At 44.5% G+C, this 22938-nt stretch overlaps 1 protein-coding gene across 2 annotated transcripts; it reads right to left on the bottom strand.

Annotated features, from left to right (window-relative positions):
• Window positions 1-1671: 1671 nt before the first annotated feature.
• On the bottom strand, window positions 1672-22534 carry LOC125406738 (5-hydroxytryptamine receptor 5B). Of its 2 annotated transcripts, none has more exons than XM_085688336.2 (2): window positions 21193-22534; window positions 1672-4450 (listed from the first exon to the last, which is right to left on the bottom strand). In XM_085688336.2, exons 1-2 carry the CDS (start codon window positions 21808-21810, stop codon window positions 4115-4117), a joined length of 954 nt encoding a protein of 317 aa, XP_085544462.1. In that variant the 5' UTR covers window positions 21811-22534; the 3' UTR covers window positions 1672-4114. The 2 variants fall into 2 exon arrangements, with proteins under 2 accessions (XP_085544462.1, XP_048299751.1); XM_048443794.3 differs by having other exon boundaries at window positions 21034-22522.
• Window positions 22535-22938: the final 404 nt, after the last annotated feature.

The raw sequence follows: 22938 nt of genomic DNA, 5'->3' as shown, positions 1-22938 counted from the left end.
GCTCGTAGGTGGGTGGAGTAGACAGAACAGAATTGTGGGAGAAAGAAAGCAGAGGCGGAGAGCTGCCACCATGAAGCGGCCAGGTCAGACATGCTAAATATTTCCCGGTAAGCCACGACCTCGTGGTGAGATACAGATTATTAGAAATGGGTTGAATCAATATGTGAGAGTTAGCCAACAAGAGTCTGGAGGTAATGGGCCAGGCAGTGTTTAAAAGAATACAGTTTCAGTGTAATTATTTCGGGTAAAGCTAGCCGGGCGGGCAGTGGAAAGTGGCCCGCCATTCCTTTTACAGTCCAGAGTCCATGAACTCCCACAAGCTCAGGCCAGCTGTGTCTGTGGGTTTCCTCATCATGATCTTGACCCCCTCCTTGCTCAAATAATTCCTCCTCCCTCTCTTCAGCTGGACTCCCAGGACTCAGCCCAGTACTTGACTGTGGATTTCTTCATCTGCTTCCATTAGTTACTGAATGAAGGCTCTATAATGACAGGAGTAATTACCAATCCTGATTACAGGGGAAGGTCAGTTCAGGCACCCTCTCCACTATTGCTAGGAGTCTTATCTGGAGTAATTCTTGTGGGTTCCTGGAAGCTTCCCTAGCATCAGATTTCCCCTAACCCCACATGGCCCCCTCTATCAAGATATCTTTCATTACACTCCCTCCTTGGTACCTCCCTAAACTCAACCATCCTGACCATCATGTTCCCAACCCTCCATCCCACCCCTAGTTTACCCAGGACACATCAGCTGCTTCAATATGCTGGTTAAAACAAGGAAGATGGACTTGGAGAAATGGGTTTCATGGTGGCTGCATTGTTACACTGAAATGTTAGGGAAAGCCTCAGCCACCGAACAGGGCCAGAGTCACATGGAGACAAGGTGCCAACCCCAAGAGTAAAAAGATTCTGACTAGGCACATACCCAGGTGAGTTTGAGGACCTGTGTGAGGGGCCATGGGAGTGTTTTGAGAGGGAAGCAACTCTAATGGGGCTCCCTCTGGAAGTGATTAACTGCAGGGTAGATGCTGGAGTCCAAATTACAAGATAACTATAACATAATGAATATGACTGAGACAAAAGTTTCTTAAGGCTCCCCCCAGACCCATGTGTGTGTATGTGTGAGTGTGTGTGTGTGTGTGTTTGAGACAAAGTCTCATGTAGCCCAGGCTTGAACTTTGTCTCAGGGTTCCTACTGCTGTGAAGAGACACCATGATCATGGCATTTCTTATAATGGAAAAAGTTTAATGGGGTGGCTTACAGTTTCAGAGGTTTAGTCCATTATTATCATGATGGGTAATAGAAGCATGTAGGTAGACATAGTGCAGGAGCTGAGAGTGCTATATCTTAATCAGCAGGCAACAGGAAGTGAACCATCTCACTGGGTGTGGCTTGAGCATATAAAAGAACTCAAAGCCGGCCTCCACAGGGCCACACTTCCTCCAACAAGGTGACACCTCTTAATAGTGACACTTAGGGGGCCATTTTCTTTCAAACCACCACAAACTTCCTATGTAGTTGAGAATGGCTTGAGCTTCTGGTCCTCCTGCCTCCATCTAAGTGGGATCAGCAGGCATGTTCCACTACACTTGTTTTATGTGGTGGTGAGTATCAAACCCAGGACCTCATGGTGATAGAAAAGCACTCTCCCAATTGAGCTGCATTCCCAGTCCCCACTCCATTCTTTATTATTCTTGGATTTACTTCCATGTTTACAGTAACATCTTCTCTTCATCTTGGTGTGTGTGATGTGTGTGGAAGAGCAGGTGAGCACTTCTCATAGAGTAGGTAGAGGTCAGAGGTCATCTTTGGGTGCCCCTTGATCTTGTTGGGGGCAAAGAGTCTTGCTCACTGCCTCATAACCCAGGCTAGTTGACCTGAAAGCTTCCAGGGATCCAATCTCTGCCCCCCAGTAACCATAGGAATCCTGGGATCACAGACGTACACTTCTGGGGATCTCCATCTCTGCCCACAGTCACCATAGGAACCCTGGGATTACAGAGGCACACTTCCAGGGATTCCCATCTCTGCCCCCAGTCTCCACAGGAACCCTGAGATTACAGAGGCACACTTCTGTGCTCAGCTTCATCTGCGTTCTGGCAATTCAGACTCATGTCCTTGGGATCTCACAGTAAGCACTTTGCCTCATGTGCCGTTTTCCCAGCTCTGTTTTTCTTACCTCCTAGTGTGCACTTTTCTGTCCCCACTTTGGGCTCCTGCCCATGGGGCATCAGCAGACTTAATGTGAGTTTTGGGGGTTTTGGCTTGTTCACGCTCTTGCCCTCTCTTGAGAACTCACCCTGCTCACACCAGGGAACCCAAGAAGACAACCAAGAGCTGGAAGGGCCCACACAGACCACAGGCATCTCAGCAAGGTGACAAAGATTTGTTCTATGGGCCATTCAGATTTTTGTAGCTGCACAGTTCACTATGACCCTTAGTGTCTTTTAATCAAAAGGATTTGTATGATATAGAGGCTTTGTGGTGTTGATTCTAAGTACACAGCGAGCCTCACACTCCCAATCTTGGAGTAGGCACCATAAATCAATTGATAATGGGCCAAGAAAGGAACATCTCAGAAGTATTTTTATTGCTTATACACACACGCACATGCACACAAACCATAAACATGCACACCCATGCATGCACAGTAACGCACACACACACACACACACACACACACACACATGTATGTGTGTCTGCAGGTATACATACACCAGTAGCTTCTAACAGTTGTCCTTCCCTTTGATAGAGGAGTCATCACAGCAGGCAATGTGAGGAGCTACAAGGAGTCTTGCTGTGTGAATCATACCCAGAAATGCCCATTTAACTGGTCTAAAGAATTTTTTTTTAATGAGCTGGAGAGGTGGCTCAGCAGATAAAAACACTTGTTGCTCTTGCAGAGGAAGAGTTTGCTTTCCAGTATCCCTGTGGGGCAACGTAGAACTGCCTGTAACTCCAGCTCCAGGGATTCTGACACCCTCTTCTGGTCACTGCAGACACCAACAGGTACACACACACACGTACACACACACACACACACACACACACACACACACACACACCAGTACAAACAGATCTTTAAAAGCCAAAACTTTGAAGAGGTATGTAAGTACCCAGCAATATCTCATATGGACTAACTGGGGGAGAAAAACAGTAATAGCTGGGCATGATAAGATGCATGCCTTTAATCTCAGCCCTCAGGAGGCAGAGGCAGGTGAATCTCTGTTAGTTAGAGGCCAGCCTGGCCTACATAGTAAGCTCTAGCCCAGTCAGGACTATATAGGAGACCCTGTCTGAAATGAATAACAACAGACACAAAACAGAAAGACCACCGAGACACCACAATACTAGCCCAGTCTGAATTGGTCTGTGTGAATTAATGAACACTTTTTCTATCTTTAAATTATAGGTATTATTTATTTTTTGTGCATAGGGGGGAGAGGGATGCTGGCACATAGGTGCAGGTCAGGGAAAATTTGCAGTAGTTGGCTCTCTCTCTTCCCTGCGACTATGTGGGTCTCAAGGCTCAAAAGCAGGTCCCCAGGCTTGGTGGCAGGTGCCTTTACACACTGAGCCATCTTGAAGACACCTGCATGGAACACTTTTTAACAAGGCTTCAGGTGAGGTTCATATGCTCCTAAGCTAAGAATCATTGCCTTGCGGAGGTGTGCATGAAGCTGATAAGGTCAAACTCCTCTGGTGGAGAGAGGAAAGCAGAAGCTATGTCAAGGAGACAATCTCAGGAAAGCCCTCCGAGGCCCTCACTGAAGAGCAGAAAATTAAATAAGACCAAAGCAAATCAACGTTGTCACATGTCAAATCTAATGAATTACAGTACTACCTAAAGTGTAACCTGTAAGGGTTTGGCGGGGTTTCTGCCTATTGCAGACGTGTACCACAATCGGCTAGTAATGTCTGTCGTGTCCTTCTGTAGAAGGCATGGGTGTGTTGTCAAACAATTGTGTCCTTCATGAGAACCATTCCATATTCCAGGCCCAATGGTATGACTTTTGAAGTGTCATTAGTGTGCGGTGGAGAGAATGCCCCCAGTGAAACAGGAATTACAAATCCCCTTGCTCTTCCCTGGTCTTCCCTTATGGCCCTCAGCCCTTCCTATCTCTGCTTAGTGAAGAGGCTCTTGAAGGCATTGTTGTAGTTCTTATTAAAGGCTGTATAAATCAAGGGGTTGAAGAAGGAATTGGAGTACCCAAGCCACAGGAATATGCTTTTCCAGATGGGTGGCAGGCTACAGGCACAGAGCGGGCTGATGAGCTCCGTCAGGAAGAAGGGGATCCAACACAGCACAAACACGCCGATCAAGATCCCCACCATCATGGCTGCTCGCTTTTCCTTCTGCTCCCGCCATGAGTCTCCGCTCGTCTGGAAGGTCACTGTGGCTCTGCAGCGTGCTGTGAACACCATCTCAGCCTCCTGAGGTGCCTCCTTCGCCTTGGAACAAAGGAAATATGGAATCAAAACAACAGAACAAGGGGAAACACTGAACAGAAGAAAAGCCAGCTATTCTCAGTTCTGTCGGAGAAGAGAGGTCACGAGGCTCAGGTGCTGTTTCCAAGATAGAAACCAGTGAGTACAGAGACTCACAGCTGGGGGAATAGGAGCCCACAAACAGGAACAAGTGTGCAGGGGCAAAACATTCTAAATATGAATAACATATCTGATTGCTAAAAGCTCCAGATGTGCCTGGGCAATACCCAGAACCCAGCTACAAATTCCAGGCATGGTGACATATACTTGTAATGAGGTGTGCTGGGGAGGTGGAGACGGGAGGACCTCTGGGACCCACTGACCATCCAGTCAAACTGGTGAGCTCCAGGGTTAATGAGAAACCCTGTTCCAAAAGACCAAGGTGAAAAGGATTAGGGAGATGCCTCATCAGTTCAGACCACTAGCCAGCCATGCAATCATGAGGACTGTAGTTTGGATCCCAGCATCCTTTGTATGCCTGCAACCCCAGATCTGAGAGGATAGAGACAGAAGGATTGTTGAACTTTCTGGCTTCCAGTCTAGCTGAGAAAATAGAAGCCCCAGAGTCAGGAAGAGACCCTGCTTCAAAATAATAGGCAGTGAGTAAAAGAGGTGGATACCTGATGTCCTCATCTTGCTTCTGCACACAGGCATAGGCGTACATACTCACACACACACATATACACAAACACACACATATACAATTTTAAGAAACAAAGAAGAAAATAACAAAGGAAGAGGTCTAACATCAACCTTTAGCATCCACGCATACTTTGGCACACACACACACACACACACGCTAACACAAACACCACATGAGAACTCACTCAAGGAAGGAAGTGGACAGTGGAAGTATACATGTCTATAAGTTTATACCTTCAGAAATTCTGCCCTGTCTTTAAGCAGATAGTGTGAGGAGATCCTTTTGTGCTTCCTGCTGGTGATAGGGAGATCTGTTTTCAAACCCCTCAAATCTTTTTATTGTTCTGAACAAGGCTTAGCATCAGGAGAAATTAATCAACCAGAGTCTAATCTTCCTTGGAGAAATAAACATTAAACTCAAGCACCCGTTAACCTTCCAGTCCCACCGAGGAGAGATGAGACAGGCTAGTGTGTGTCCAGGGCACTGGCTCTCAACGAGTCATAAGTGGGGTCTGGAGCCTGAACTTGGATCCTCATGCTTGCACCGTGTCCCAGGTTAAGCTTCAGTCCTTAAGGAAAGTTGGGGCAGAAACTGAAGCAGAAACCATGGAGGATTGAGGCTTACTGATGTAGCCCAGCTCCACTTGCCTAGGGACAGTGCTGCTCACAGTGATCTGGGACCTCCAATCTCCAATGTCAATCACCAGTTGAGACAATCTCTCACAGCAGTGACTTACAGACCAATGAGACTGAGGTGTTGCCTTTTTTATGATTTATTTTTTTTATTATGTATACAGTGTTCTACCTACATGTATTCCTGCAGGGCAGTAAAGGGCACCAGATCTCATTATAGATGGTCATGAGCCACCATGGGGTTGCTGGGAATTTTAACTCAGGATCTCTGGAAGAGTGGAGTCTCTTAACCTCTGAGCCATCTTTCCAGTCCCAAAAATCAATTTTCTTTTCTTTTTTTTTGTAGTTTTGCTTTTCAAACAAGGTTTCTCTGCATATCCCTTGCTGTCCTAAAACTTGCTCTGTAGACCAGGCTGGCCTTGAACTCACAGAAATCCACCTGCCTCTGCTTCCTGAGTGTTGGGATTAGAGGCATGTGCCATCACCTCCCAGCTAAGGCTTTTTTTTATATGAGGTTCCTCTTCCTGGGTGGCTCCAGGTTTGTGCCCAGTTGACAAAAAATTAACCAGCATATACAACAAGCACTTTGCCCACTTAGCCATCTCCCTGTCCCCTGATTATCCTGTTAATGACCATGGGATCTGTAGTGATGTCCCGTTTTTCACTTCTGATATTAACTGCTGCCATTTCTCCTTAGCCTGTCTCAAGTTTTACACTTTTACCGATCATTTTAAAGAACCAGCTATTGGGTTCATTGATTTTTTCTCCATTGATTACTTCCCGCTTTTTAAATTTCCACTCTGATTCTTACTATAGTGTATAGAACTGCGTGGAACCGCACCTAAAAGACGGCACTGGCTTCCGCCTTTTTCGATCCCGAAAGCGAGTGCTCTCAGTGGTAAACAACACCTTATTTGGCTAAGGCCAGGATCACAGCATGATCGTGAGCTGCTTGCGTATAAGTGGACCTATGGACAGTGCCCACGTGGTGATCCAGGATTGGCTGCCCAGGGCTACTTAAGGGCTGGGAGGAGCTTCCCCGGGGAGAGAAACTATTGTAACAAGGTCCTGAGTAAACTGCTTGCAAGAAGAGCTCCGGTGTTGCGTCTTCCTTGCTGGTCGAGGCGGTCGCGACACTATAGAATTTATTCTTCCTGTCTTGCTTCCTAAGGTAGAAATTTACACAAGCAGTACTGAAGGAGAACCACAGACTTGATGGATTAGCATTAATTACTTTAAAACAAACTAAAGGAGCTAGATCTATGGCTCAGTGGTTAGGAGAGCTTGATGCTTTTTCAGACAATTGGAGTCCAGATACCAGCACCATGTCATACAGCTCACAGTTTCCTGTAACGGAGTTACAGGGGATCCGATGCCCTTTTCTGGCCTCTGTGTATACCTGCACTCACACATACATAGTCACACAAGACACATCATATACATAAATAAAAACACTTTTTTAAGAAAATACTACAGTCAGGAAGTGGTGGCACATGCCCTTAATCCCAGCATTTAGGAAATAGAGGCAGGCAGATCTCTGTGAGTTCAAGGCCAGCATGATCTACAAAGCAAATTCCAGGACAGCCAAGGCTACACAGAGAAACCCTGTCTCACAAAAACAAAACAAAACAAAAGAAACAACAACAACAACAGAAAAGTACTATAAAGTTTTAGTAATCGAGAGTATGTTGTGTTAGAAAAAGGCATATAAATACAGTAGATCAGTGGAACATGGCAAAACATGGAGAGTCCAACAATAAACATATATATATATATATATACACACCTATATATGTATACACACACACACACATATGTGGGGGGGATTAAATTGTTAATTTGCAACTACTTGGGAAGAGAATCACAATGAGGGATTGACCATTAGGCATTTCTGTGAGTGATTGTCTTTATTCCATTAAATGACATTGGAAGACCCAGCCCACTTTAAGCAGTACTATTCACTAGGTTTGAGTCCTGGGCTATGTAAGAGTAGAGATGGTGAGATAAACAATAGCAATCATGTATTCATTCATTTTATTCATTTTGTTCTGCTCTTGAGTGTGACTATGATGTGACCAAGTCTGAGTTTTTGTGGTCTTGATTTCCCCACTATGATGGATTGAAACCCAGAAATAAGACTGAAATAAGCCCTTTCTCTCCTAAGCTGTTTTCGTCAGGGTATTTAATCAAAGCAATAGAAATGAAATTAGGGCATATGGTCAACCGATCTAAGGGGCAGAGGTAATAAAATAAACCATGTGTGAAGGTTCTCGTCCATTTTAATAAAAAACAAAAATTGCCCTTTAAAAGATTTAACCATTGAAACAAAACCTGCCATATGGCTTTACTTTTGAAAAAAAGGCCTCATTTTGCCAGACTGGCCTCAAACTCACTATTTATCTGAAGATGACCTTCATCCTCCTGCCCCCACCTCCTTCTGGAATCACAAGCACACATCACCAGGTGTAGATTGTGTGGTGCTGGGGATCACACCCAGGACTTCGTGAATACTAGGCAAGGTCTCTACTAACTGAGATACGTTCCCTTGCCTCAATACCACATGACACAGGAACACAAGGCTTTTCTAGACTTGCCAAACACTTCTCCAGCTTTAGTCAAGGAACCTATCATAATCTTTGAAAAAATCTATTGAAAATACAGATTAAGGTAAGATCTAAAGATTCTTCAGAAGAGAGAATAAAGGTCCCCACTAGGCCAGATGACAAGAGCAGAGACTTTTGTGTCAGACCCGTGGTTGGGACTGGGCAAGCTCATCTGCCTTTCCAAGCCTGCTTGCCTCCCTGTGAAGCAGGCTGCTGAGACTGCTCTGCACCGAGGATCCAAGGAAGATGAGCACTGGATACACAGTCTGTGCCCAGAATAACCCCTGCCACAGGTATTCACCCGTCCATATTCATGCTGGAGACTGGGACTGGACTTGGAGTCACCAGTGGAGCAGGCCAACCCTGGTCCTTACAGAGTCTGCTCTAGAGAGACAGTCTGTCCACATTAGCATTGCAACGTATTGTATAATTACTACGGGAAGAGGATCCTTATACGTAATATAATAATTCTGCTTTGCCTAGATTAAAAAACAAACTCTAAATGACTCTGTATCATAAATTATTAGACTGGGGAGATGACTCAGCGAATACTCACTTTGCCACACAAGTGTAAGGACCAGATTTCAGATTCCTAGCACCCATGTAAATGCTGACCAGGCATGACAGATCACCTGTAATTATAGCAAAGGAAATGGAGGCAGAAGATCCCTTGGGCAAGCTGGCTAGAGAGACTGGCTCAACCTGGAAGGCTGAGAGACCCTGCCTCACCAACCCTAAGATAAGGTAGAGCGCAATCAAGCAAGACACCCAGCACCCATCTCTGGCTTTCAAATTCACAAGCACACACATGCCTGTGTGTGTGCTTGAAATCAGCATTACACACCCACATACAGACAACATCATAATAATTAGCTACCTTCTCTGCACATTCTCTCTCTCTCTCTCTCTCTCTCTCTCTCTCTCTCACACACACACACACACACACACACACACACACACCGCACGCACGCACGCGTGCGAGAGAGAGAGAGAGAGAAGGAGGCTTCTTCTGTTGACCCTTAGGTTACTAGTCCTAAAAGAATGTGCCTATGATCCTCTGAACTCACTCATGGCTCCCTGTACCAAGATCCCTGTACCAGATTTTCTGCTTTTATAGCAATTTGGGTAATTATGAGTGTGATGTCTGAATCTGAGACAGAGGAAGGACCTACCTCTTCTTAGTGCAGGAACTACCTAGCATCAGCACCTGCTCCCTGGAAATAGCCACTTAACCAATGACTTAGTGTTACAATGCAATGGTTTGCACCTGCCTCTCTCTTGCTTCTTGGAAGATGCCAAGCAATAACTGTTTCCAGCTCTTGTCCAGGATCCAGCTGGAAGCATCAGGACCACCACAGGAGTAAGTGTACTGGACTCCATTCTCAGCATATCTGCTTGCCCATCCCTTCTCACTTGGAGTAGCTCTGCTAAAAATACACACTAGGAAGGGTTCCAGGTGGCCTAGCTTTACATTCAGAATTCTATTCACGTCTACATTCAGATTCTGTCTCCTGCTCCATCTTCATAAGGTCCCTACCTGTCTGTTTGGGAAAATCACTATATCAGTCTAAACACAGATGCATGAAAATCTATGCAAAAGAAGAGCCTCTGGCATTGTATACCCGAGCACCCATCATCCTCTCCACCTATCACCTGAGGAGAAACTATGAAGGGGTAAATAATTGAGCAGTAAAACAGTCTCCTGATGGGGGGGGTTAGTGGCCGGGTGGGGGGGGTTAGTGGGATAGTTCACTTGGTACAGTTCTTGTCTTGTAAGTGAGAGAAGCTGATTTCAAGCCCCCAAATCCATGTCTTAAAGAAAGAGGAAGGACGGAAAGAAGGAAGGAAGGAAGGAAGGAAGGAAGGAAGGAAGGAAGGAAAGGAGGGAGGGAGGGAGGGAAGGAGGGAGGGAGGGAGGAAGGAAGGAAGGAAGGAAGGAAGGAAGAAAGGAAGGAAGAAGGAAAAAAGGATGGACCAAGAATGATGGATTGTACTTAGGATTCCAGTGACAGGGAGGAGGAGACAGACATATCCAAAGAGACCTTGTCTCAAAAAAGTGGGAAGGGCCTAAAAAAACACTCCACCACACTCCCACACCGGAGTCTCTCTCTCGTGGGGTTGCTGCAGGTGTAAACACTCCAGCACACTCCCACACCGGAGTCTCTCTCCCGTGGGGTCGCTGCAGGTGTAAACACTCCAGCACACTCCCACACCGGAGTCTCTCTCCCGTGGGGTCGCTGCAGGTGTATTCTAGAAAGGTAGCAGAGAACCACCTCGTCTATAATGAGCTGTTCCAACTTTTCCCATTGTACAGATCAGAGGACAGGGGACAAAATTACAAACAAGACCAAAACAAAACTCACGGCCCTGGAGAAGACAAGACGAGGCCATTGTGGATCACCGAGCACCATCAGGTACCACAGACGGTCTAAGGGACAAACAGCTGTGTCATGAAGTCATTCCAGTAATTCATAGTCATCTTTTACAGGGAGGGAAACAGGATCCGCAGAGCTCCAGCGGAAGAAACTGGCCGTTCTTTCCCTTTCCCCTCCCACTCAGGAAGTGCTTGTTAGTGGGCACTTTCCCAGCCATCTTTCGACCCATCTAAAGAACCTTCCAGTCACTTGAGTCTTTCTATTGAGGAATAGAAAGTAAGGAATTGATGGGGAGGAAAATGTGGTACATTTACACAATGAAGTACTACACAACAGAAAAAAAAACAATGATATCCTGAAATTTGCAGGCAAATGGATAGATCTAGAAAACATTATTTGGATTGAGGTAACTCAGACCCAAAAAGACAATTATCATATGTACTCACTTATAAGTGGTTTTTTTAATCATAAAGTAAAGAAAACCAGCCTACAAATCAATCCCAGAGAACCTAGACAACAATGAAGACCCTAAGAGAGACATACATTGATCCAATTTACATCGGAAGTAGAAAAAGACAAGATCTCCTGAGTAAATTGGGAGCATGGGGACCATGAGAGAGGGATGAAGGGGAGGGGAGAGGCAGGGAGAAGAGCAGAAAAAAAAATGTAGAGCTCAATAAAATCATTTTTTTAAAAAAAGAAATGGATGTGATAAATTAAGTTTGAAGAGATCCTGAAGGAAGCAAAGTAGAAAAGGCAAGTCTACTGATTAGATTATTTGTCTGAAATAGACAGTTCCACCAAGGAAGCAGTAAGCTGAGTCCACCCGTGTACTATCAAAATGTGTGCTCAGAAGCTCCGTGTTCACGACTGTCCAGCGTGAACAAGACACCACAGAGGGACACTGGAAGGGAAGGAACTTCCAACAGCAACTTCTAAGGAAATATAAAAGTTTGGTTTGTAGCTCAGTGGTAAAGTCTGGATAGCATACAGAAGGCCCTGGGTTCAGTGGTCATTACTGAAAGAAGAGGGGAGAGGGAGAGAGGGCAGAGAGGGAGAAGGACGATGAGTCAATTATACATAATAACTCATTTTCACGTTTCATGTGATGTCCATTAGAAAATAGAAAGACAAAGCAGGGCATGGTGGTGCACATCTGTAATCCCAGGGCATGGTGGTAGACACAGGTGGATCCCTAGAGTCCAGCTGTCCAGCCAGCCTAGTCTACTTGGTGTACACCAAGGCAGTGAGAGAGCCTGTCTGGAAAAGAAAGGGGACCCCAATGTAAACAACTGAGGTTATCTTCTAACCTTCATCCACAAGCGCACCCACACATGCTCATTGTGTACACTGGGAAATGGCGAGATGCTGCGGAGAGCACTGGCCCCTTGAACCAACTGCCACTAACTCATCCTCACGTCAATCTGTGTGATCTTCACAGCACCAGAAAGCTCTGCTGCAAAAATCAGAAATCCAATATGTCTGCAAATCTAAAGCTTCTAAAACATCAGCATGACATCACCAGCAGGAAGTTTCATTCCTGATCTCCGGGAGGGGTCATCACCGACATGCAGGCAGGCTGAAAATGGTTCATGAAATGACCTTCCAGCTACATCTTGTTTTTTGAATGGGATTTCCCACTGGCCTGTAGCTAGCCAAATAGGCTAGACTGGCCAGTCAGTGGGTCCCAGGGATTTACCCAGCTACACCTCCCTATCTCTGGGATTACAAGTGTGCACAACTACTCTTAGACATTCTTCATGATTCTGGGGGTCCAACTCAGGTCCTATACTTCCAATGAAAGCAATTTATTGACTGAAGCATCTCTCTAACCTCTGGAGTAACTATTTCTAACCGAAGATGCCAGGCCAAGACTTGGAACACCCAAGGGCTTTGTCTGCTCTGCAACAGTCAAATGCCAAGTTTGAAAAACTGCATCTCCAACTTCCAGCAGCCTCCACACACCTGCTACCATCCTCCACCACATCTGTGATCACCGGAGCCTTGGCCCAGACTGTCCTTGTGTGGGAGGTGTCTGAGTTTCCAGTTGGAGGGCTCAGTTCCCTAGGCTCTTGCCCTGGGAGGAACATCCCCACCCAACAAGACCGGGAGACCCCAAACAGCTTCCACACACCCACTACCATCCTCCACCCCAATCTGTGACTACCAGAGCCTTGGCTCAAATTGCCCCTGGACAAAGCCTTGGCCCAGACTGACCCTGAAGAGAGCCTTGGTCCAGACTGCCCCTGAAGAAGAGCCCCAGAACTTTATCAGCATCCACTAGAGGCACAGACCTGACTCCACCCAGAGGAAGAGCAACCACTTAAGTCACAGACCCCACCTGCACCCACTGGAGGAAAAGATGGACAGGCAGCAGTGTAAGCACATTCAATAACAAAAAGACCAATATGGTACCACCAGAACCTAGTGGTCCTACAACAGGAAGACCTGAACATTATAACCCAGAAGAAGCAGAAAAAAAAAACAGCTTTCAATATAACGTTATGGTGCTGAAAGAGAGAAAAGACTCTTAAAGAGGAAATAAAAAAATTCCTTTAAAGAAATGGAGGAAAAGATAAACAAAAAATTGTAAGAAATCGATAAATCTCTTAAAGAAAACCAAGAAAACCAAGAAAAAGCAATCAAACAGGTGAAGCAAACAGCTCAAAAAGTTCAAGATTTGAAAATTGAAATAGAGGCAATAAAGAAAACACAAATCAAGGGAATTCTGGAAATGAAAAATCTGGGTAAACAAACAGGAACTACAGATGCAAGCATAGCCAACAAGTTACAAGAGATGGAAGAGAGAATGACAGGAGTTGAAGATACAATAGAATTGGATTCGTTGGTAAAGAAAACATTAAATCGAACAAATCCTTAACACAAAACATGCAAGAAATCTGGGACACCATGAAAAGACCAAACCTAAGAATAATAGGGATAGAAAGAGAAGAATTTCAGCTCAAAAGCACAGAAAATCTATTCAACAAAATCATAGTAGAAAACTTTCCCAACCCCAAAAAAGATGTGTCTGTGAAGGTACAAGAAGTTTACAGAACACCAAATAGACTGGACCAGAAAAGAAAGTCCCCCTGACATATAATAATCAAAAAATTAAACATGCAGAATGAAGAAAGAATATTAAGAACTGCAAAGGAAAACGGCCAAGTAACATATAAAGGCAGACCCATCAGAATTACACCTGACTTCTCAATGGAAACTCTGTAAACCAGAAGGTCCTGGACAGGTGTGGTGCAGACACTAAGAAATCATGGATTATAACCAGAAAACCTTTCAATCACCATAAATGGAGAAAACACGATATTCCATGACAAAACTAAATTTAAATACTACCTAGTCACAAATTCAGTCTTACAGAAAGTAATAGAAGGAAAACTCCAACCCAAGGAAGTTAGCTGCACCCACGAAAACACAGGCAACAAGTAACCTCACACCTCACACTGGCAAACCCCAAAGAAGGGAAACACACAAACACTACCAATGAAAAATAACAGGAGTAAACAATCAGTGGTCATTAATATCTCTTAATTCACCTATAAAAAGACACAGGTTAACAACATGAATTTTAAAAAACCAGAATCCATCCTTCTGCTGCATATAAGAAACATACCTCAATCCCAAAAACAAGCATTACCTCAGAGTTAAGGGTTGGGAAAAGGACTTCCAATCAAATGGACCTAAGAAACAAATAAGTGTTCCTAACCTAATATCTAACAAAATAGATTTTAAACTAAAGTCAAGCAAAAGAGATGGAAAAGGATACTTCATACTCATCACAGGAAAAATTCATCAAGACAAAGTCTCAATTCTGAGCATATATGCCCCAAATACAAGAGCACCCACATATGTAAAAGAAATGTTTCTAAAGCTTAAATCATACATCAAACCCTAAACACTAATAGTGGGAGAATTCAACACCTCACTTTCACCAGTGAACAGGTCTGCCAGACAGAAACTTAACAGAGAAATAAGAGAACTAACAGATGTCATGACTCAAATAGACTTAATAGACATCTACAAGACATATCACCCAAACACAAAAGAATATACCTTCTTTTCAGCACCTCATGGAACTTTCTCTAAAACTGACCACATACTCAGTCACAAAGCCAACCTCAGCAGATACCAAAAAAATTGGAATAACCTCCTCTATCTTATTGGATCACCATAGCTTAAGTTAGAATTCAACAAAAACACTAATTGCAGAAAATACGAACTCGTGGAAATTGAACAGTGCTCAACTGAATTACCCTTGAGTCAAGGAAAAAATAAGAAAGAAATTAAAGATTTCCTAAAATTCAATGAAAATGAATGCACAATATACCCAAACTTATGGGACACTTTAAAAGCAGTGCTAAGAGGAAAGTGAATAGAAGAGCCTACATAAAGAACCTGGAGAAATCTCACACTAGCTACTTAACAGCACACCTCAAAGCTCTAGAACAAAAAAGAAGCAAACTCACTGAGGAGGAATAGACTCCAGGAAATAATCAAATTGAGGGCTGAAATCAATAAAATAGCAACAAACAAAGCAATCAAAGAATAAATGAGACAAAGAGTTGGTTCTTTGAGAAAATCAACAAAATAGACAAATCCTTATCCAAGATAACCAAAAAGCAGAAAGGAAATATGCAAATTAACAAAATTAAAAGTGGAAATAGACACTGTCTATTAGAAGTCCAATTAGAAGTGGACAATAGACAAAGAGGAAATCTAGAGAATCACCAGTTCATACTTCAAAAACCTGTACTCCACAAAATTGGAAAATTTAAAGGATAAGGATAATTTTCTAGATAGGTACCACATACAAAAATTAAATCAAGAACAGATAAACAATTCAAATAGAACTATAACACCTAAGGAAATAGAAGTGTTATCAAAAGTCTCCTAACCAAAAAAAAATTTCCAGGATCAATTGGTTTCAATAAAGAATTATACCAGAATTTCAAAGAAGAGTTAATACCAATACTCCTCAAATCATTCCACACAATAGAAACAAAAGGGACATTGTCAAACTCTTTTAATGAGGCAACAGTACTCAAACCACACAAAGACATATTTTAGAAAGAGAATTATAGACCAATCTCCCTCACGAACATTGATGCAAAACTACTCAATAAAATACTGGCAAACTGAATCCAAGAATACATTAAAAAAATCATCTACCCTGGTCAAGATGGCTTCATCCCAGAGATGCAGGGATGGTTCAACATATGAAAATCCATCAATGTAACCCACCATGTAAACAAACTGGAAGAATAAACCATATGACCATCTAATTAGATGCTGAAAAAGCATTTAACACCCCTTCATGATAAAGGTCTTGGAGAGATCAGGAATACAAGGAACATATCTAAACTTAATAAAAGCAATACACAGCAAGCTGCCAGCCAACATTAAATTAAATGGAGAGAAACTCAAAGCAATCCCTCTAAAATCACTCTCTCCCTATCTATTCAACATAGTACTCCAAGTTCTAGCTAGAACAATAAGACAACAAAAGGAGATCAAGGGGATACAAATTGAAAAAGAAGAAGTCAAATTTTCGCTATTTGCAGATGATATGATAGTATACATAAGGAACACCAAAAATTTGACAAGGAAACTCCTACAGCTGGTAAACACCTTCAGTAATGTGGCAGGATACAAGATCAACTCAAAAAAAAATTAGTAGCCCCCCCCCATATACAAATGATAAAGCTGCTGAGAAAGAAATCAGAAAAACATTACCATTTACAATAACCACAAATAACATAAAATATCTTGGGGTAACACTAACCAAGGAAGTGAAAGACCTGTATGACAAGAACTTTAAGTCTTTGAGGAAAGAAATCGTGGAAGATATCATAAAATGCAGAGATCTCCCATGCTCTTTGATAGGTGGGATCAATGTAGTAAAAATGTCAATCTTACCAAAAGCAATCAACAGATTCAATGCAATCCCCATCAAAATCACAGCATAGTTCTTCACAGACCTTGAAAGAACAATACTCACCTTCATATGGGAAAACAAAAACCCAGAATAGCCAAAAAAAAATACTGTACAATAAAGGAACTTCCAGAGGCATCACCATTTCTGACATCAAGCTCTATTATAGAGCTGCAGTAATGAAAACAGGTTGGTATTGGCATATAAACAGATAGGTTGACCAATGAAATCAAATCAAAGACCCTGATATTAATCTACACACCTAAGAACACCTGGTTTTTGGCAAAGAAGCTAAAATTATACAATGGAAAAAACAAAACCTCTTCCACAAATGGTGCTGGCATAACTGAATATCAACATGTAGAAGAATGCAAACAGATCCATATCTATCCCCATAAACAAAACTTAAGTCCAGTTGAATCAAAGACCTCAACATAAATCACACTGAACCTCACTGAATAGAAAGTGGGAAGTAGCCTTGAATACATGGGCCCAGGAGACCAGTCCAAGAGAGGGAGGAGCAACAATATGAGCAAAGGGATCAAGACCATGATGGTGATATCCACAGAAACAGCTGACTTGACCTAGTGAGAGCTCACTGACTCTGGACTGATAGTGGGGAAACCTGCATAGGACCAAACTAGGCCCTCTGAATGTGTAGGGACAGTTGTGAGGCTTGGGAAATCTGTGGGGGGCACTGGCAATGGAACTAGGATTTATCTGGTGTCTTGGAGCCCCTTCTCTTTGGTGGGATACCTTACTCAACCTAGATATGGTGGGGGGGGTCTTGGTCTTGCCTCAAAGTGAGGTGTCAGACTTTATTGACTCCCTATGGGATGCCTTACCCTTTCTGAGGAATGGATGGGGGTGGGGTGGGGGGAAGGGTGGGTACAGGGATAGCTGTACAAAATGAGAAAAGATTGTATTAAAAATATCTTAATTAAAAAAAAACTGCATCTCCAAACATCACCCACCGTAAACAGAGGATGCTTATCATGTCTGACAACTCAGAACAGGAAATTTTCTCCACTGCCTCTCATGTGTAGAAAAAAGCTGTGTAAATCAGGACATTCTCTTGTGAAAATAGAAGCAGAACACAGTTGGCTTGATACAAATAAGCCATCCCATCATGCAGCAAAATACACAAGAAATACACAGGTTGGCCAAACCCTCTTTTGTTTATTTGTTTTTTAATTATTTAAAGATTTATTTATTTATTATGTATATAGTGTTCTGCGTGCATGCCAGAAGAGGACACCAGATCTCATTATAGACAGTTATGAGCCACCACGTGGTTGCTGGGTTTGAACTCCGGACACCTGAAAGAGCAGCCAGTGCTCCTTACCTCTGAGCTATCTCACCAGCCCTCTAACTCTTGGGTACAGTACACTAGTTATGATTCTTATGTTTAGGTGGATTTTTGTGTTGCTGCTGAGAATTTGGTTGCTCTGTAAGGGCAGAGGACGCACTGGGATTAGTGCTTAGCAAGGGAAAATATAAGCAAGTACATTAATTGAGGTTTGGTTGCATTTATGTTTTCAGCTTTAGTTTCATCTGGTTCTGGACTAGGGGAAGCAGTTTGATCAGGAAAGTACTGGGATACTGTGGATCCCGGTTTCATTTCTGTTGTTGTAATAAAACACCCTGACACACACCCCCCACCATGACCTCAGAGAGAAAGTCATGTATTCGTCTTTTGATTCCAGATTCCAGTCCATCACAGTGCAGAAGTGACAGGAGTCTGAAGTAACCAGTCACATCGTACCCTTAGTCCTGAGCAAAGTGAGAAATGCATGCTTGCTCACTCTCCTCCCTTACACTGTATTATAGGACCCTCTACCAAGGGAATGTGTTACATGGTACAGGACCCCCTATCTAGGGAATAGGCCAGCAAACGTGGGTGGGTCTTCCCACATCAACTAACTTAATCCCTCACAGACATGGTCACTGGCCAACCTGATCTAGACTATTTCCCAATTAAGACTTTCTTGACATGTTATTCTAGGTTATATCAAAGTTGACAGTTAGAACTTAACCATCAGCTGGAAGTGTTGGTGCACACCTTTAACCCCAGCTCTTGGGAGGCAGAATCAGGTCAACCTGGTCTACATAGCAAGTTCCAGGACAGTCAAGGCTGCATAGAGAGAACCTGTCTCAAACTGAATAAAAAAAAAATGAAGGGGGCTGGGGGGAAGAAGGAAGGCAGGAAGGACAAATTAATCATCTTGCAATATTAAATATTTTTCTGGTTTTTCTGACCAGATATCTCACAAGTAGCAATTTAAGGGAGGAAGGTCTTATTTTTGCATACAGTTCTTAGGCACAGTCTGTCACGGTGGGGAAACCATGGTAGCAAGCTAGGAGGTATCTGATAACATTGCATTCTCAATCAGGAAGCAGAACATAGCAGGGAAGTAGGGTTGGGCTATCAGGGCTCATTCTAGGTGAGCCATTTCTCTAGGGAGGCTGTGCCTCTGAAAGATTTCACAACCTTCCCAAGCAGCATCCCCAGCTGGAAGCCAGGCACTCAAACACATGAGCCTGTGGGGGGACACTTCACATTCAAACCATGACAGAGATGATGCTGGGCATTGTAGCAGTCAAGACCCAGAAGGGAGGGGTGCTTTCCCCGGGTCCTCCCACTACAGAGTCACTAGGCACAAATCCGGCCCTGCCTCCTGGAGTTCTTTCTTCCCATCAGAGCCTGCCTCTGATTGGTCAGTCAACTGTCCTGTCACCTCTTCTCATCACCTTCCTAAATGGGATGTGTCTGAGTGGACAGCAAGGGCTGGGGATGGCACCAAGTGGCAGTGTCCTTGCCTATCTTGTATAAGAGCCTGTGTTTGATCGCCAGCAATGCAACCAAAACAAACCAAAATAAATTTAGCAAATAAAAACTGTTTCTTCTGCCAAAATGAAGAGTAAAATCAGGCTTGGCAAGCCTTTCAGGCATCCAGTCCACTGTGATTTTCCTAGGTGCATAACTAGATTGCTGTAGCTATTAAAAGTCAGCCCTAGCCCTGCAATCAGACGGAGAAACTATAATCACCCCAGGCATTTCCGAGGTACCTTTCAAAGAACATCATTAATTCTGAATAAAGCTCTCTCAACATTTTCCAATTATAGACTTGACCTTCCTGTTTTGTGTTAAAAAAAATTCCTCTGCCATTTAATTAAAATAACAAAAAAGAATCTGCTTTTAAAAATGCATGCACTTGTCTGGTAGCTTAGTATCTGGGCAGACTTTGTAAAAGTAAAACAAACTACAGCAGCCTTTCCTATCTCGGGCTCTCTTTAATGTTGACCCCTTTTCTGGTTCACACATTGTATTTGTGTGTATGTATACATGGATACATATGTGTGTATGTGTATATGGGTGTGTGTGTGTGTGTGTGTGTGTGTGTGTGTGTGACATTAGGTGTTTTTTTCAATTTTTCTCCATAGTATTTTTTTTTTTTGAGACAGGGTCTCTCTTTGAACCTGCAGCTTCACTGTTGCCGTTAAACTGTCAGACGGTTGAGACGCCCTTTCCTCTGCCAGTTCTGCCACCCTCCATGAGTCAGGGCTATGTAGATTTTTTTTTTCATTTTTCAGTTCATGGGATCCTCACTAGGGGCTTTATACAGTAGGACCTAAGGCTGGGAATGTTGCTCAGTAGATAATAATGCTTGCCCCAAATGGACAAAGCTGTGGGCTTCATTCCCAGAACTATAAACCAAGCATGGTGGTGCTTGCCTCTAATTCCAGCTTTTGGAAAATGAGGGAAGAAGGATCAGAAGTTCAAAGTGATCCTCAGCTACTCAGAAAGTTCCAAATCGACTTGCAGTACCTGAGCCCTGCCTTCAAAAATTAAACTAAATTAAAAGTAATAACTAACTTATTTAAAGATGGAAAAAGGGAGGCACGAGAGTGTTAAGCAATGGATGTCTGGAACTGGAACTGCAACCCAGTTTCTCTCTCCCAATTCTCCAGGGGATACCACTGGGGGTGGTATAACAAGGGAGAGCGGCAATGGATTTTTTTTCTTTTAAACACACACACACACACACACACACACACACACACACACTACTTCTGAGGTTTAGAGGTTCCAGCACTAGTCCCAATGTGCAAAGCAACCATTTTCACAGGTGCATATCCCGCAGGTGGTTCGCTAGAAGCGGAAGCGATAAGTTACCCCATGTGCTCTTGAAAAGAACAGATGGCCACCTCCTCCCGCATTCCAGACGCGACAGTTTTTCCTCTTATTCTCCAATATCCAAGCTCTGTCCCACTCTTCCCTTTCTCTAAATTCCATTCTTCCCAGAGTCCCCTACCCACAAATCCACAGTTAGCCCCTCTCACCTGCTTGGTGGCAGGCAAAGGCACCACAGCCCTCCGTCTACGGCCAAAGCGAAACTTGGCGGCTTTGTAAATCTTCCAGTAGACGAAGAGCACCACCGCCAGAGGCAGGTAGAAGGCTCCGCAGGTGGAGAAGACAGCATAGGAGGGCTCCTGGCTCACCTGGCAACGCTGTAGCCGAGCATCATAGGCTTCTCCCCAGCCAAAGAGCAGCGGTGCGAGCGCGATGAGCGCAGACAGTGCCCAGGTGACCCCGATCATGAGCGCCGAAGCGCGGCGCCGGGTGCGCAGCGTGTACTGTAGGTGACGCGTGATGGTCCAGTAGCGGTCCAGGGCGATGGCCGCCACGTTCCAGATGCTGGCCGTGCAGCATAACACGTCGAAGGAGATCCACACGTGGCACAGACTCCTGCCCAGCTGCCAGCGTCGCCCAGCTGACAACTCGCTTACCAGGCTCAATGGCATCACCAGGGCCGCCACAAGCACGTCCGAGACAGCTGTCGAGGCCACCAAGTTGTGTGGCACGCGGTGGAAGGTGCGGACGCGCAAGATGGTCACCAGAACTAGCAGATTCCATAAGAAAGTGGCAGCGATCAACAATACCAATAGAGTCACCACGAGCACGGTGAAGATGGAAAAGGGTGGCTCACGGCCTGGCAAGATGAGTCCACTTGGGGTGTACCCCACGTCCCTGCCGGAACTTGGGCCGTCACTGCAGCTCTCCAGCCCGGGAGTAAAGGCGATGCCAGGAGTGGCGCCTGAGAGGTTAGAGACTTCCATTGTTCAGGGACTTGGGCTCTTGGGCAGATGTGCGCGTGATTGCGTGGTCTGTGGGTAGGTAGTGAAATAGGAGGGGCACTTCGTGCTTCGCTGTGCAGAGGAGTCTAAATCGCTCCACCCTAGTCCTTTTTCCAAACTGCAACCTCCCTTTGGCGCTTCTTTTGGTGGCTTCCGTGGACCCTCTTTTCCAGCTGAGAAAAAAAAAAATGAGTCGGATCCTTTAGGTCTGCTTTACCAAGCTATCAGTCTCTCCGGGTCCCTTTGTGATCTTCAGGGTAACTGGCTGCTGAGGGCTGGGGACCGATGTCTGAGCGCAGAGATGCCTCAGAGAGACCTCCACTGGATAAGGGTTGGAACCCAGGGACCCCTGGTGTGCGCTGAAGTGGGCGGAGCAGGTTTGGAGCCGCCACCAATAGGAGCTGTAGCTGTAGCGCTGTCCCAGCTGTCTCCTGCTGTGGCATGTGGAGAGAATCCCAGCAGCGGTCCCCTCCGCCTCCGGAAGGTTTCTAACAACCCTGTCCTGATTCTGTAGCCACCACTTCCGCACATCCCTCCTACGGGCTTGGTGGCTCGGTTAGACACTAAGACAATGGAGTCCCAGTCAAAGGCATTGTGGTTTTCTGGAACCTCGATTCTACCCGTATCCGGAGCAAAGGCCCCAAATATTGGAGTGTGTGAAAGTCCTGAGCTCAGTTCCACCCAGGCCACTGCTTGGCGCCTCGTTCATACTTGAGCACTGGAGTTCATCGCCCATTCTCTCCCCCCAACCCCCCACCTCCACGCTTTGAGCAGAAAGCGCCAGACTGAAGCTGTTTGGCAGAGATCTGGAAGAAGGACAGTTTCCAACCTGCTTGCCAAATCCCTAACTTCCGGTGCTTCACTGCGTTCCGTTTCTAATAGTTCTACCATCCTCTTCCAAGTTCAAGCCAAACGTTTTGTTGCTGAAACTTTAATTTTGTCTTGTGGTGCTGGGAATGAATTCAGGGGGATTGCTCACGACAGGCAAGCACCCAGCAGCTTGGGGGAAGGAAAAACAAAAACCAGACAAACAAACAAACAAACACCACAGAGGTGAAATTCTCTTCACTCTCCACCACATCCACTCCTCATTTTCATACTTTAAATTAT

The sequence above is a fragment of the Myodes glareolus genome, chromosome 5 (genome assembly GCF_982192425.1).
Source record: "Myodes glareolus chromosome 5, mMyoGla1.1, whole genome shotgun sequence".
NCBI lineage: Eukaryota > Metazoa > Chordata > Mammalia > Rodentia > Cricetidae > Myodes > Myodes glareolus.
The sequence above is the reverse complement of the archived record's forward strand: the minus strand, read 5'-3'. Positions and strand labels throughout refer to the sequence as shown.

What these genes read in the sequence shown, in the direction of transcription:
- LOC125406738 (XM_048443794.3), bottom strand. Translation starts at nt 21,810, where the DNA reads ATGGAAGTCTCTAACCTCTCAGGCGCCACTCCTGGCATCGCCTTTACT. An exon ending in CTTTGCCTGCCACCAAGCAG is followed by an intron (nt 4,451 to 21,033) that starts GTGAGAGGGGCT and finishes CTTTGTTCCAAG; the next exon opens with GCGAAGGAGGCACCTCAGGA.